The sequence below is a fragment of the Cornus florida genome, unplaced genomic scaffold (genome assembly GCF_030987335.1).
Source record: "Cornus florida cultivar Cherokee Brave unplaced genomic scaffold, ASM3098733v1 CherokeeBrave_3.0.0_Hap2_Chr10, whole genome shotgun sequence".
NCBI lineage: Eukaryota > Viridiplantae > Streptophyta > Magnoliopsida > Cornales > Cornaceae > Cornus > Cornus florida.
In genome coordinates, this window is record NW_026775580.1 from 90,548,104 (window position 1) to 90,565,008 (window position 16,905).

Genomic DNA, 16,905 nt, shown 5'->3' on the forward strand with positions numbered 1-16,905 from the left:
TGAGATCCATCTTATTCATGCATTATTGGCAGTAGTGAGAATATCTTTGTCATGCAAAATGTAATAATAGAAATGTACTATTGGTTTTAGCTCGACAATGCATGGGATAGGTTTTCATCTTTAATTTAGAATAATAGGAATTCAGGGAGTCTGCATTGTGTGTCTGACTACTGGATTGAGATCTTATGTGATACAGTAGTTACCTAGGACCATGTACATGAAATCTTATCTGCAAGTATATTGTATTATTTCTCCTCTATCTATGAAAGCTTAACAGTTTATATGAGCCTTTCATCTCATTGACAGTACCTATAATAAGGTATATTGGAATTCTCCCCTAGTGTCTTGTACTAAACCAAAACCAGCCAACCCCAAGTATAAAACAATTTTGAAAGAACAACTAAAAAAAAAAAAAACTCTAAACAACAATAACCATCAGAAACTATTATTCTTCCAACAAGTCCCTTGAAAACTACCGGCACAGGAACAACAAAAATAACTTAAAACTATTATTCTTCCAACAAGTCTTGCAGCTGAAGCTCCAGAATATTAGAAATGTCCCAAATAATACTCTCCTGGCTGTGTGGGAAACATTCTTTTGGCATCCCATCATGTAGAACTTGATTCCCATTCCACCAAAATGTGTCAAATAGTTTTCGTGAACATTATTTTCATTACTTTTGCTTTTATTTGAGTTTGTTATAGTCTCCTCAGCGAACAATTGAACCATTTGCTCAAAATTAGACATAACAGTCCAATTCTGATGGGGATGGATTAAATCAGCCAACCACTTCCAAACCGACATCATGACACATGGGGGTAACCAGTGTTGTTAAAGGTGCGCCTAGGCTCAAGGCGCAGGTCTAGCGCTTGTTGTCATCTCAGGCTTACTGATGTTTACTAGGCGCGCCCCTCGGGTGCGCCTCGTCCTATTTGTGAGGCGCGCCTCACTGATTTTTTTTTTTTTTTAAGTATTATTATTCTATTTCTTAAACCAAAAAGGATACTTTTGGCAACTTAATAAACAAATAAAAAAGTCCAAGAGTCAAAGTGTCAACCGAATAGGGAAAGAGTAAGACCGTGAGACGAACGACGAAGCCACGTCAGTTTTTTCTTCTTATCCTCTTTCTTCTCCTCTACTTGTCTCTCTTCTCTTCCTGTCTTTGTTTACATCTCTCTTCGTTTGGTTCATTTTTTTCTGTTTTGCCATTCAAAAAAACAAATCTTGCTTTGCCTTTCAAGAAAACAAATTTGTGCTCTATTTTATGATTGTTGGATGCTTGTTTAGTTGATGGATTTTCTTTTTCATATTTTATATTAATTTTTAGAGTATTGAAATGACTTACGAGATATGAATGTTTTTATGGTAGTTTAAATTTTCAATTGTGCGTCTCTCTTCACTTAGGCACGTGCCTCGCACCTAGGCTCCAAAGGACCTCTAGCGCCTTGGGTCTTTAATAACACTGGGGTAACTCAATCATGCCCTAGTTTGGACGTTAGCACAGGAAGGAAGTTTCCTTGCAATTTTGACAGATAGGGATCACAATCGTGCCTCCAGTTTGAAAGTTAGCACAGGAAGGAAGTTTCCTTGCAATTATGACAGAAAAGGGGTCACAATCATGCCTCCAGTCTTGAATGTTAGCACAGGAAGGAAGTTTCTTGTGGTTTGCAAGACAAGAAGAGAAATTAGGTTTGCCTTTGTTCCACACCAAATTAGGCCACTTTTTCTTTTAACCTTTGGCTCTACACTGATTCCAAACAGATTTAAATGTAGCATACCTTATTTGGATCCAAATTTATTCTGCATCTTCACATAAGTCTAGACCAAGTCCCATTATTCGGAATAGAACTAATATTTGCTTTTTTGGGAAGATAAAATTTCAATCATGCTGGTCACTCTTGTAACCAAATGTCTGAATCAAAGAAATTCCATTCCATCGAGGATCAATAAACAATTTGATAGAGGAGCCATTATCAATTACCTGCCATGATTTCTTTGATATCTGTGACATGTTTCCAGAAACTAGGAATAGCTCTTCTAACCTTTCAGCTTTAGGTCTAGCAACCCGATTTCATTTTCACAAGGTGAATTTTTTTGGCATTTTCATTACGTTACACAAAACCTTTGAATAGCCTTTCCACCATTGCAATAGTTCTGGAAGGAAGTTTAGTAGCATCTAAGAAAGAGTGTTGGCTTATGGGGGCCAACATCCAACCTGTTGCACCCAAAATCACAGGAGTAGCGCAGGGAGGACTAACTGCCTCCTCTCGTCGGTGCTGTATGGGCAGCATTGTGAAACTCCTCATATTCGCCCACTGCTTAGTGTGGGGGGTTCTGCATCGTCGAGTTGATCATAAGAAAGAGGTTAGAACAGTTTTTGTCCGTTCCACCCTACCATTCATAGATAGACGAAGCCCCCAACCATTATTTTAGCAGATATTCTATCAATTAACTCGCTCCAATCTCTGTGCCTCAGCCCCTATCCAGCATAGGAATTAGGAATGCCAAAATTCCATTAGATCTTCTGACAGATTTTGAAAAGAAAATCTGATTCTTCATGGTTTATGAAACTTCTTTAAAATTTCAAAATACACTTCGCTGATCTAATAATGTTTGCTTTGCCTATGACAAGTAGATCATCAACATAAGAAGCAATGAGAAAATTACAGGCCGCCTTTGACAAGTGATTGATAACAGTGTAATTTACCTCTATCAACGTCTCGCAGGGACTCAAATCAAATCATCCCCCGTAAAACAGCGTCTCAAAGTGTCCCGTCTCCTTTGATTAGTGATGGACGTTAACAAAATATTTGTATCGCAGAGGAGGATTTTGATCCCATCTCATTGCATCATGTGCATTGAAGAAAAGATTTTAGTTATTAAAGGCAAACAAGAGTGGAGAAAGGGGGAAACCTTGCCTCATACCTTTTTGAGGTCGAAAGCAATCAGCTGGAGAACGATTTATGCTCTCTGAAAACCACTCCTTTAACCATCCCATCCATTTGTCCCCATAGCCAAAAGCTTGCAAAACTAACAACTCTGGATTTCTAGGCTGCAGGCATCTTTTCATTTCTCAGAGCATGATTCTAACTAACTTTCACCCAAATTCTCTGCTCGAATGACCACTTCATCCTCTGCTTCATTTCTCAGACCGTGATCTAACAAATTCTCTGCTCCAATGAACACTTCATCCACTGGATTCTGTAGTAATTTCATTTTCACTGATGGTAAGTATTGTCCACATGGAATTTTACGGTCAGTGCAAATGAAATTACAACAGAATCCAGTGGATGTGGACAATCCTTACCTCATGAACACTAAATAACAGAAGACAAGAAAAAATGAGAACAATACTTACCTCATAAACATTAAACAACAAAAGAAAAAATGAGAACGATATGTGGACTATAATATAGAGATTTGAGTTTTTTTATTCATATTTGGAGCTGTTGAATAGTTCAAGTCCTTCTAGTATCTCATGAGTTTCAGAAGGTGAAAGGTTTAGTGGCCGATACCAAGTCAAAGGGAAGGGTTTATTCAATTCATTGTGGATTTAGCTAAAAGATTTTTTTATTTAATTTCTTCAATTTCAACTTCTTTTTTTTTTTTGGTTACATTCATCACCATACTTTTAATACGTCTATATATATATATATATAATATTCGTATCAAGATGTCAAATTCTTGATTTTGATAAAGCAGGTAATACTTTTTTTTGTTAGAAAAAAGTAAAAAGACCAATTAGATTGCCCGTTAGGGCTGGGCTTGATAAGTATGGATTTGGAGTCCAAATGCTTTCTGGGCTCCATTGTATATCCTTTAATATGGGCCTTAGACCGATGCACTAAGCTATATCTAAGTCCATATGTAGCTATTAATTATACACATAAGTCAAATTAACTTCCGAAAAGAAAACAAAAAAAATTATGCCCTCGAGCAAAATAGTTACATCATTTCGGGGAGTAAATATTGGATGAGACCGTTATTGGTTTCCTTACCCAGTTAACATTTTCTATTTTAATTTGTTGATGATTGAAGAAACTATTACATAGTTTTGAAATTATTGATCCCCCAATCACTAATTGACACAAAAAGAAAAGTTGTACGGTACAAAATTGACATAATTATTTGTTTTAGTACTAATATAGGAAATGCCATATCGGGAGTACTGATTTGACAATTTTAAATCAAAATTGTAATTAATTAATTTTTAATTTTAAATTAAAATTACCAATTATGTGCGTCCAAATATGAAAAGATATTGGTTCTTGATATACCCGTATTGCACATCTATTGTCAAAGTAGGGTAGGAAAATCTTATGCATGGTCGCCGCCACCAACCCTTGTTTATTTGGTTTAAAGGTCAAACTGAATATATATATGCGTGTATGTTAAAGGCTATTAATATATATATATATATATATATATATACACACGTTGCAGTTACCATCTTGTGGCCTTATTTTGGTTGTCGAGTTTAAGAAATGATGTCATTTTCATTGAAAACCTGTCTTAATCGTCAAATCTATATCATTTATCGGTCACGGTAATGATAACTTTGTCACCGTTGATTATACATGAGACAGAATAAAAATATGATAGGATCGATTGAGAAATTGATAGGATTTTAGCGTTGAAGTCAAACAAAGCCCCTCTCTCTCTGGAACATTCTCTCTATAAATCTCACCCTCACCCACCGGCTCTTTAGAATTCTCTCTCTCAGATAGAGTTTCTAACTTGTGTCAATAAACAAAAACTGTTGTTAACGTAATATTCATGAATAGTTCGATTCATTTGTTTAACGAGTCCGAGTTATTCATGAATAGCTCGATTCATTTGTAACTAGGGGCGGCAAATTACGACACGACATGATAATACGATACGAACATGACACAAGTTAAAAGGGTTTGTGTTTGGCTTAAATGGGTTTGGGTCATAAAAAGGTCGATACGATTAATCTGTTTACTTAACTGTGTCGGGTTAAGGTTGAGGGGTTCAATCCGTGTAACCCGTTTATGACCCATTTAACTCAACATATTATAATCGTAAATATGAGCTATTTAATATGTTACTCGTTTAAAATCAATTATTATGGATAGTTAAGTCATTTCACATAAACTTTGTCTATGTCTTATGGGTTTTCTTTTTATTTTGAATATTTAGATTAATTATGACAATTTTTTTCTATTATTTAGTATTTGATTAAATATTAAATGTTTCGTTTTGATAAATAGGTTATTAAATGAGTTAATACGTTTATTTGTTTAATAAACCGGTTGGATTAATGTTGAGAACTCTTGACACGATTATTAAATAGTTTAGATTTACCTATTTAGTACAATACTCATAATTCGATACGACATGAGCACGACTCACGAATACAAATTGTCAACCCTTACAATATGAGATTATGATATCGATAACTTACGAGTGTGACAACTTGCTTGCACCTGCTCTCAAAGATCGTTACATTACTTATATTAAAGCAAATTTGAAATTAGCGGTAAAATCCTTTTTATTTTTATTTTTTATTTTATAAGTATAATATTCTTCTCTAAACACATACGGAGTATTGTTCAACATAATTCCATAAAAAATTCCAGGTAAGATTAAGCATAAACTTTATCAGCTAAACTACTTATTACACCTACAAAATTAAATATGGGTTGGCTAGGGGGAGCCACTAGGAGAGGAAATATCCATCAAGCACACGAGAACTTTCTATGTTGCCCAAAATATCTGGTCAACGTGACCTTTTAAATAAAAAATATTAAAAAAGTAAGTTAGGGTGAAAATTAATAAAAAAAATAAAAATTGAATTTAAGCCGACCAATGTATAGCATTTTTAAGACAAAACTAACCTCTAAATTTTAAAATCTCCCCTCTTATCCACAGCTTATCACTTCTCTCTCAATATATCCTTTATTTGAAGATCTAAATGAATTTTTCTGTGTCTTTTTATCTCACTGGCAAGTACGAATGTGTACAAGAATTTCAACCACAACTCCTTTATGAAGTTAGGCTAGTGGACCCTGCCTCATAGCTTTATGAAGTTGCCTCATACCCTGCCTCATGTTAGTAAACGGTGTAAAGAAATCTACTCACACCCATTAAAGTGTATATATATATATATATATATATCAGTTTTTAGTTTTATTATAGATTTTTTTTTTTTTTAAAAGTTAAAAATTAGGATAGAAAAAAAGGCTTAATGGTAGTTTTGTTAATTAATAGGGCTTATATTTTATAAATGAATTGAATTAAATAATCAGAGACAAATATGACATTTGAAACCATATGATGTGTCATTGTTAAAAAGACATCTGAGTGATATTGACTGAAATCTCAGAAAATATCAATGCAATTTACCTTATTCTTATTCACATTGCTCAAAATTGACAAATAAAATTTAAAGAAAAAAAATTGAAAAATAATCTTTTAACTTAAATCTACCTCAAGTCAATTTCGCATTAGTGGTGAATTTTATTTCTCTTAAGCATAATAAATTTTAAAAGGTGAAATTAATAAATATAAAATTATAAACAAATTCTCAAAAAAAATAGTTATCCAAACTTTTCCAAAGGATTAATATACAACAAATAAAATTTAAAGAAAATAAATTGGGAAAAAATATTAATCATTATTATAAAAATCAGTTATTGTTGAAAACTATAAATATACAAAAGCCAATATAAAAATTTAGGGTTAAGTTTGATTCTTGTTGTTCACACGCAATCTAAGTCCAATTATGTTGACATTTTTCAACCTAAATTCAAACTTAATTGTAGAATTGGTCGTTCAAAACTGTTAAAAAAAAAAAAGAAAAAAAAAAAAGGAAGGAGTGGAGGGTTCGGTTTAGCCAACTCAAGTTGTATCCTATTATAATTTTTTTTTTTCAATACCAAAATGATACCTTTTTTATTTTTATTTTTTTACATGCTATTACTAATTAACTAAATTTTAAAATTTAACATGTAGTCAGATTGATCCAATGAAGTAAATTCATTCAAGCACATATGTTGCCTCATGCATACACTTTTTTGCATGACACTAATTAGGATTATTTTCAGTATTCCTCCTCCCAACATTCTTTGCAGGTCTCAGAACTTATTATATGGTTGTTATCTTTATTTTATTTATTTATTATTGTGACAAAGTGGGGAACATTGGACGAAAACTCATAAGATATTCATCTTTTACATATATTTATTTATTTAAGCACTTTTTTTAAAGAGTTCAGTAGTTAACTAATTATGAATAGAAGAGTTAATGATACTTTAAGTCACACAATCTTTTTAAAGTGGTGTTGTTCTTGCACTTTGCGCGCGAATTGATGTTCTGAGAGCAAATTCGTCTATAATTGACGAATTCAATTTTTTCAATTTATGAATTCAAATATTGAATTATTGAATTCACAACGATTTCTCATTCATTGAATTGTGAACAACCACATGTGATATTTTTTTGTTAATGACAATAACCAAATGTGCCTAATAGTACAATATAAAAAAGTTAGAAATGTGAAAAATAAACCTACATTGTTAAAAAGAAATATCATATTGCTCATTTTTATTTTCTTATTTAAGTCTAGAAGTATTAACGTGTGTGTACATTGTATAGATACATATATATTTGCAAACAAATTATATAGATAATTTTACTTTTACTTTTATTAATTTAGATGTTTATTATTTTATAATTATTCAAAAGTAATCATTTCATGTATGAAAATTTAAACAATCTATTTTTAAGAACCTAGAATAAATATATGAATTTCTCAGGTCTCATTTCTTTAAAAATAAAAAATATCATATATCTTTTGTATTTTGATTATTGTTAATATTATATATCTTTTCTTACTTATATTTCAAACACATTTTTTAATTTATACATACATAATATACTATATAAGTGTATGTGCGCTTTGGAGGCGCTCGGCTCAAATTACAAATAAAAAATTGGCATGTCCAAATATTTTTGTACTATATATATATAGTGAATAGGCCAAAAAATAATTCTACAATAATATAAATTCTAGGTGACCTTTTTCAACTAGTTATTTTTTTACTAACATTTTTTTTTACTAAACATGTTTTTATGTATTTGTTTTAAAAAAATTATAATAAATTTTATGTTTTCAAACACAAATAAATATGCTTTACAATAAAATCATTGTTTCTGTTTTAAATATTAAAAGAAATGCAAAATGACAACTGTTGACAACTTTTTAGCGAGTCATATAAAATAAGCAAGATGTCCGGTTTAATGACCATTTAGGTACAATGTTCTGTTTTTGTTATATATAAATAAAACTACGGATATATTTTCTTACGTGTTCCCATTCTTGTACACATACTATAATATAATTATAAATTGCGTGTAAACTTGGCTTCTTTATACATGAGATCAAAATGACAACATTAATTCTGTTCGGATGTGATGAAAGTGATAAACATACCTAGATAAGGAGACAACTAATGCCCTTCGAAGTTTTTGACTTTGAACCTGATTGTATAGTAATCCCAAATGGACGGTGTAAATTTCTCCTATCGTAGTCTATAGTTTATTTATTTATATATATCTATGTTTGAAATTAAACCTTCATCTACCAAACACCCCCCCCCCCCCCCCCCCCCCCTCCCCACCCACTCTCTCAACAACCCCCTACGGCCCCACACACGCGCGCACACAAACATATATATATACACACACTACAAAATTTTGACATAGCCCCAACAAATTCTCTACCAAATAGTTGCTCCGCCCAAAACCCAACACCAACCTCTCAAAATGTCGAAAATTTCCCGGCCAACATTTCTCCAAATCATACTCTCTCTCCTCATTTTCAACCTGCAATTCCATGGAAACTCACAAACCACCATGGATCCAGAGCAAGCAATCCTACTGAAGCTGAAACAACACTGGTCCAATCCACCCTCCATCAAACACTGGACCTCATCATCACCAACAAACACAACCTCAATACACTGTACCTGGCCTGAGATCGCCTGCGCCGGTGGCTCGGTGACCGGACTCTCACTCCTTGACAAAAACATCACCGGAACAATCCCACCATTCATTTGCGACCTCCAAAGCTTGACCCTTCTCGATCTTCAAAATAATAACATCCCCGGACTATTCCCTACCGTCCTCTACAACTGTTCCAAGCTTCAAACACTTGACCTTTCGCTTAACCGTTTCGTCGGCCCAATTCCCGGTGATGTCAACCGGTTATCCTCTCGGCTCCGGGACCTCAACCTCGCCTACAACAACTTCAACGGCGACATTCCCGCCTCAATTGGGCGGTTGTCCGAGCTCAGGACTCTTCAGATTCACCTGAATGAGTTTAACGGCACGTTCCCGCAAGAAATTGGGAACTTGTCAAATCTTGAATCGCTATGGATGGCATTCAACGAGTTTTCACCATCGATGATACCTTCGAGTTTTACGGAGTTGAAGAAACTCAAAAGTTTGTGGCTGTCGACGGCGAATTTGATCGGAAAAATCCCAGAGACAATTGGGAATTCTACGGCCTTAAAGCTCTTGGACTTGTCGGCAAACCAGTTGACAGGTAACATTCCTAGTGGTCTGTTTTTGTTAAGGAATTTGACTACTCTGCATCTTCAAAGAAACAAATTGTCTGGTGAAATTCCCAGATCAGTTGAAGCTTTGAACTTGGATATGATCGATTTATCAGAGAATGAATTGATAGGGACAATACCAGATGATTTCGGAAAACTGACAAAGCTGCAAGGTTTGGCTCTGTTTTCCAATCAACTTTCCGGCGAAGTCCCAGAGAGCATTGGCCGCCTTCCGGCGTTGCAAGTTATTCAGTGCTTCAGTAACTATCTGTCAGGGGAATTGCCACCGGATTTTGGGATATACTCAATGCTCAGAGAATTTCAAGTGGCATCCAATGGGTTTATAGGCCGACTGCCTGAGAATTTATGCGCTAATGGAGTGTTGATACGTGTCACAGCATCGGACAACTATCTGACCGGTGAATTGCCAAGTTCACTTGGGAATTGCAGCAGCTTGTTATCTGTTAGGGTGCATGGTAATCGACTTTCCGGCAACATTCCGGCAGGTTTGTGGACATCATTCAATTTGACAACTTTGATGATAAGCGACAATATGTTCACCGGTCATCTTCCTGTGAAATTGGCAACAAACTTACTGCTGCTTGAGATCAGTAACAACCTGTTTTCGGGTGAAATTCCGTGGAATGGGATTTCATCGTGGAGGAATTTGATGGTGTTCGATGCAAGCAACAACCTCTTTAACGGTACAATTCCACAAGAGTTAACATCTCTCCCCCTTTTGACCACCCTTTTGCTTGATAGGAATCACTTTTCTGGGAATTTGCCTTTAAAAATAAAGTCATGGAATTCACTAACGACTTTAAATCTGAGCGGAAACAGACTATCTGGGCAAATTCCAGCTGCTATTGGTTTTTTGCCTGCCCTTACTCATTTGGACTTGTCGGAAAACGAATTGTCGGGTCAAATTCCACCTGAAATTGGTCTTTTAAGGCTAAATTCACTCAACCTCTCTTCGAATAGTCTCACTGGGAGAATCCCTGTTGAATATGAGAATGCAGTTTTCAATAGCAGCTTCCTAGACAATCCTGGTCTTTGTGCAACTAACCCATTACTAGGTCTTGATGTTTGCTCATCCAGCAACCGAAAATCTAGAAATTTATTCTTCCTGCTTTTGGCTATCTTTGTACCAATAGCAATAGCTCTGTTCGTGTTAGCTATTATGTTTGCATTCCATCTGATCAAAAATCGACCAAAGAGAAATGTTGGATCGGATTTGAAGTGGACCGTTTCTTCATTTCAGAAGTTGAACTTCACAGAGTTGGAAATTTTGTCCTGCTTGAGTGAAGATAACATTATAGGAAGGGGTGGTTCGGGGGAAGTGTACCGTGTTGCTGTAAATGGCTCACCCCTTGCTGTTAAGAGGATTTGGAACAACAGAAATTCGGACCGGAATATCGTGAACCAATTCCTTGCAGAAGCAGAAATACTAGGCAGAATTCACCACTCCAACATTGTGAAATTGTGGTGCTATATGTCAAATGAGGCCTCGAAACTTCTTGTTTACGAATATCTGGAAAATGGTAGTTTGTATGAATGGCTCCATGAAAGCAAGAGGCAGCCAAGTGTATCAGGTTCTTCAGTCCATCGTGGTGTACTGGACTGGCCCACAAGGTTCAAGATTGCAGTTGGAGCAGCCCGGGGGCTGTGCTACATGCACCATGACTGCTCACGACCTATTGTCCATCGCGACATGAAGTCAAGCAACATCTTGTTAGATACCAAATTCAATGCCAAAATAGCAGATTTTGGCTTGGCCATGACAAAGCACGCCGAGACAAAGACAATGTCATTTGTGGCTGGCTCATTTGGGTACATTGCTCCAGGTTAGTGATATATAGTGCTCTCTATTTCATATTACTTGTTTATCTTTTTATTTAAGATGTTCCATATTAGTTGTTCCATAAAAAAATTCAGAGTAAAACAAGACTATATACAAAGCTCATCTCTTGGTTTTAATTGACTATGGATTTCAGAGTATTTTGAAACCAAAAGAGCCAACGAGAAGATTGATGTGTTTGGCTACGGGGTGGTGCTTCTGGAATTGGCTACTGGGAGGAAAGCCCCTGATGGAGGCGAATATGCTGGCCTAGCCGCATGGGCACATCTTCACATGCGCGACGGCAAACCCATAGAAGATGCATTGGATGTGAAAATTAAAGAAGCTTGTTACTTGGACGAAATGACGGATGTGTTCAAGCTAGGGATCGATTGCACTGACCAGGTTCCTTCCAATAGGCCCGCCATGGACAGGGTTCTGCAAACTCTCCAAGGTATGAATGTTCAGGATGAATAATTTTTTTTTTGGAGTATTTCTTTTTTCCATCGGGATGAACAACTTTATATGTACGAATTGTAACTTCAAGACTGTTATTTCCTCTGTTTTAAATGAAAAATAATAGACGACGTGTGATTATATGTAATTAGAAGAGTAACTTTTTCTTTTGGGAACCAGGTTTTGTTTGCAGTACAGGCACGGTGTTTTGATCTAGATCCCTGTCTCAATTTGGATTTAATTTTATTTTGGAAAAAAAATAAATAAATAAATAAATTGTGTGTTTTGAACATTTTGACATGTACGGACATGTATTAACCTTGAAAATTTTTAAAATAATTCCGAAAGTACTGAAGAAAAATGCACTTTGATGTACTGAAAAACATTAATGAAAATTTGACGAGTACTCACTAGGTCAATGTTCTTGGACTTATAAGACTATGTTTTAATGATGCAATGAGAACCTGAACCTAAATGTGTCCTAAGAAAAACTGCCAACTCGGAAACTTTTCTTTTGAGAGTGGGCCGAACTAGTACTGAATAACCAAAATTTTAAAAATTATAAATAATTGTAATATGTAATATATATAATTTTAAAAATTATAAATAGTTGTAATATGTAATATATATATAGTAGGATTAAGAGAGATGGAATTCATTTATATGCCTCTTTTTCACACACGCCCATTACATATATATATATGATGCCTATTTATAGGACATAATACAATTATAATTATTTTTTTGGCCAAAAGATGCATTACATATTTCATTACATATAAAATGAGGATATTTTATTAGCGGATTAAATTCAATTTGTTCAGTATTATTATTGTGTTTCAGCTACAATAAAAGTTAGAAGAACCTATCCATATAATTTAGGATAAATTGCATTAAACTCGTCTTGACTTGTAACATTTTGCAAAAAACTCGTTTAAATTTTTTCTTTTTCTCCCAAAAAAAAAAAAAAAAACAACCAATGACTTTTTGTAAATTAATAGGGGCTTACTTTTTGACATTTTGCCAAAAATCCCCAATGTGTTTTATGCAATTCTCCCAATTGTGATAATTTAGATAAAAAAAATTCCTTTTATTTCTTTCTTTTTTGAATAATAATATTCAAACTTATACTTTATGTTAGATACATTACCATACTTTTAATTAAAAAAGAGTATCCAAAAAGTAAAATTCATAGATATGAGTGCAAATACAAATAAGTTCAATTTTTATATGTTTGCTTATATTATATATTATACATATCATTATTATATTATTTATCTTATATTTTTTATTTATACAATGCGTATGTATGTATGTATGTATGTATCAGATGGGCACTTGGTCAATAATTAGATCGACAAAAATGAATTTTAATTACAAAAAGTAATTAAATGACATAAAATAATAGGCTTTTCTCTCATTTTGTTTGATTTTGTGTAGAATTTAATTATGCTAGACATATAACATGCAGTTGCACTCATTGTAATACCCTTAATTTTCAAAAGGACAGTCTCTGTATTTTGTTTAATTATTTTCTTTTCATTAATTGTTTTATTTAATGTTTTAATTGGTTTAAGTATAATTAGTTGTTTTCTTTTCATTAATTGTTTTATTTAATGTTTTAATTGGTTTAAGTGTAATTAGTTGTTTTCTTTTCATTAATTGTTTTATTTAATGTTTTAATTGGTTTAATTGTATTCTGTAAATTCTTTGATTATTGTTTTATTTAGTTTTTGGTTAATTGGTAATTAAAATAAATTAAAGTGTTTTCCTAAATTCACGTTACTGTAGGATTGGTGGTAAGTAGCCGACATGTTTTTCACTTAGATGGGGTTATGGGCCGATTATGTTTCACATTAGGGCTTCAATTAGTTTTAGGTTTGTGTAACCTTATAAATAGATATAATAATGTTGTACTAGGGTTTTTTAAAAAAAAAAACAAAACACAAAACACGTCTGTGGAAATAGAGACGAGGAACAGAGGAAGTTTGCAGTAGGAATCGCCGGAGATCGTAGAAGACAACATGGAGATTTTTAACAAAAATCTCAAAAAGGCAAGTTCTATCCTCACTCTCTCCCTTAGGTTTCGTGTTCTTTGCATTCTTAAACAATTTTAGGATTAATCAGATCAATTAAAACATTCTTTGTTTGTGCTTAAACCGGAACTGGTCTGTAAGTTTTCACGCTTTGTAAAACTGTTAAGAACCTGTTGTTTGCTTGCATGAATCTCTGTTTAAAGCAATGTGTGTAATGTTAACTGGACTTAAGCACAAACTGGGATGTACTGGGAGTGGGTTACAGTCTCCGGAAATCATGGCGTGAGGTAGCAGAGGCGTAAAAACGAAGATAGAGGGTGAAGAGACGAGACAGAGAGGGAGAGAGCCGGCTCCCTTTTTAGGTGGAGGCGGCTCCAAAAAGTGGAGTAGGCTCCAAGGTCTAAAGGAGGTGGCTCCACTTTTTGGAGACGTCTCCTTTGGTGAATTTTTATTTTTTTCCTTTGTTCTCCAGTAAGTTTTGCATGCAGTAGTTGTTTCTGGAGTATTCGGTTGAATGCAGGGTGCTTATGGAGGGTTTAATTGATGTATATGGTTAGATTAAAGCTTCTGTTGTGGTGTTAATTAAGTCTACTTGCTTAAATTAGCTTGGACAGTAGGGACCTAATCAGGTATGTAAACTATGTTTAAATCTGTGAAGTTAGTAATGTTTAACTCTCTCTGCAATAGAAATCTTGTGAGACGGATGATATAACTGGAACTTGTTAAACTCTATAACATGAGCATGTATCTGAATTATACTCTTCTGGGATATGTTAGAGTTGAATGAGATTAAGTCTTAAACTTGGCACTAAAGGAAATTTGGTAAAACAACTTAAATTAAGCATGTTTATGTACATACTGTGGTTTCTGCTGTTGATGCTTATCTTACCACTGCTAGTATTACTTGTTGGAGGAATGGACATAGTTAATGGTTATCTTAACTGACTGTAATACCAACTACTGGATGTTGGATGCTAATAAGATTTAAACTTAGCACTAAATCAGATTTTGTGGAACACTATAAACTGAGCATGTGTAGAAAAATATTTTAACTGTGCTTAATTGATAATATCAGTAATGGATATAAAACTGAGCATGTTTATGGTTATGGTTGACTGTGTTTATTGATGCTTACAATATGACTATTAGTATCAGAAAGGGAGATATGGATTGAGTTGATATTTATGGTAGTTGTCTGTATTATTAATTGCTGGATGATTAGATAATATACACCGGTATGGGACGGTGGTATACTAGGGATGGTTTGGTTTCAAAATACCAAAACCTACTTACTCTGGATTAAGAATTGGATTAACTAAAAGTTAAGTCCTATTGATTGTAGTGTCATGGCAACAACTAGTTGAGCGGCACTACTAGGATTCAGGATGGATTTTAAATATATTGTTATGGTACTTCGATATGAGTTTGAGTCTCAGGATCGACGATTAGGGAGCGTATATGCATTGGGATGCATAGCTGGATACGATGGTTAGAGGTGTACCCTGTTTAGGTTTAGGTACACATGCCCACTTCTTATGCGTTTTAGCATGTTACCTCTATTCAGGTTGAGACCGGCCTGTAGTCCAGTGAGAGTCCTTTAGTGTGACTATATATATATTTACGGACTATTAGCTATTGTTGAATTGTTTAGGATGTACATGCATATCGGGCCTCTGTTTGGATTGTAGTAGTATAGAACTTGCACGTGGGCCTGACCCACTTCTATTTTTTTCAGGTACACGACAGTTCTAGGCTTAAATGTGTTCGTGCTGAGCAGAGGTCTCTATTCACTCTTCCGACGATGTAGGATTCTCTCCATAGTTTATTTCTGGATGTTTATTACAGTTGTTTTATCTTCCGTTTGGATGTTTAATAGGGGTCCACTAGAGATGGATTCCCGAGTTGTAAACTGATGGAGTTTTGGAGTTTGGGTTTGATGGATTTTAATAATTATAATATTTTGCGGATTCTATTTTTAGTTCCTTTCAGCTTTAATTTCATTTCTTAATTCATTTTGTATTCCGTGTTCATTATAAAATATTAATTGTTAGATATTCCCTCGGGTTTGGGCCTGGGCCTGATCAACCCATGTCTCGGATCCGAGGGGTATCACACTCATAGCTAGACATTTTACTTTTAAATTTTTTTATGATTTTCTTTAACAAGATTCAAGGAAGAAAAAAAAAATTCTTGATTTATAGTAGTGGAAATTTCTTTCTTTATGGATGTAACCTTAGCGTTGAGTAAATCATGTACAATATTGTGTTGTGCATGAATATATATAATTGTTATCTCTATATATGCTTGTGTTGATGTGATGTGATAATATTTTCATTGTGCGTGACGAAAAAGGAATTTAACTCTCAACAATAACATACCATTAAGTGAATTTTATGGACTTAATTATTCCCAACAAATAGTATTATTTGTGTTAAATATAAGTGCTACTAGCATTCTTTTGGTTAAAGTGGGCATAAGAGCTAGCTAAGCACATTTTTCACCATTAATTTGAATACAAAACATTTTAGTATTATATTGAGCACTTTTCTTTTCTTCTTTCTTTATTTTTATAATTATAATTACAAAAATTCAATAAGGGACAAGTGCAGAAAACACCCTTAAAGTATAATTCGCGTAACACTTTTACCACATATTTAAAAAAGTGTGCAAAAAATACCCTTAATATTTTTACATTGCGTAAAAATACCACTCAATCAAAAATTTGATATAAATTAGTGTTGTAATACCCGTTTTGCCCTGTTACTCTTCTGAAAATACCCAAGGGGTATATATACTATTAATCTCATAGTATAGGGGGATGTTATGTGCACATTATCTTCTTCTTTTTTTTTGAATTTTTTTTTTTCTATATATATCTCTAAACTTTGTTTTTTGAAACTTTAAGAATTTGTTGCACAATGATTTGAATTTTTTGAGATTTCAACTTTCTGTTTTTTACTAATTTTTTTTTTCTTTATTTTATATTATTTTCAT

At 33.9% G+C, this 16,905-nt stretch overlaps 1 protein-coding gene across 1 annotated transcript; it reads left to right on the forward strand.

The window, feature by feature from the left end:
• The first annotated feature begins 8,743 nt into the window (after positions 1-8,743).
• On the forward strand, positions 8,744-11,896 carry LOC132278117 (receptor-like protein kinase HSL1). The gene is made up of 2 exons (XM_059779937.1): positions 8,744-11,426; positions 11,577-11,896. The coding sequence occupies exons 1-2, from the start codon at positions 8,792-8,794 to the stop codon at positions 11,894-11,896; spliced, it is 2,955 nt and encodes a 984-aa protein (XP_059635920.1). The 5' UTR covers positions 8,744-8,791.
• The last annotated feature ends 5,009 nt before the right edge of the window (positions 11,897-16,905 follow it).

Excerpts from the sequence above, each read along its gene's own strand:
- LOC132278117 (XM_059779937.1), top strand. The coding sequence starts at position 8,792 with ATGTCGAAAATTTCCCGGCCAACATTTCTCCAAATCATACTCTCTCTC. Across the intron at positions 11,427-11,576 it reads ATTTGGGTACATTGCTCCAG|AGTATTTTGAAACCAAAAGA; the intron begins GTTAGTGATATA and ends TATGGATTTCAG.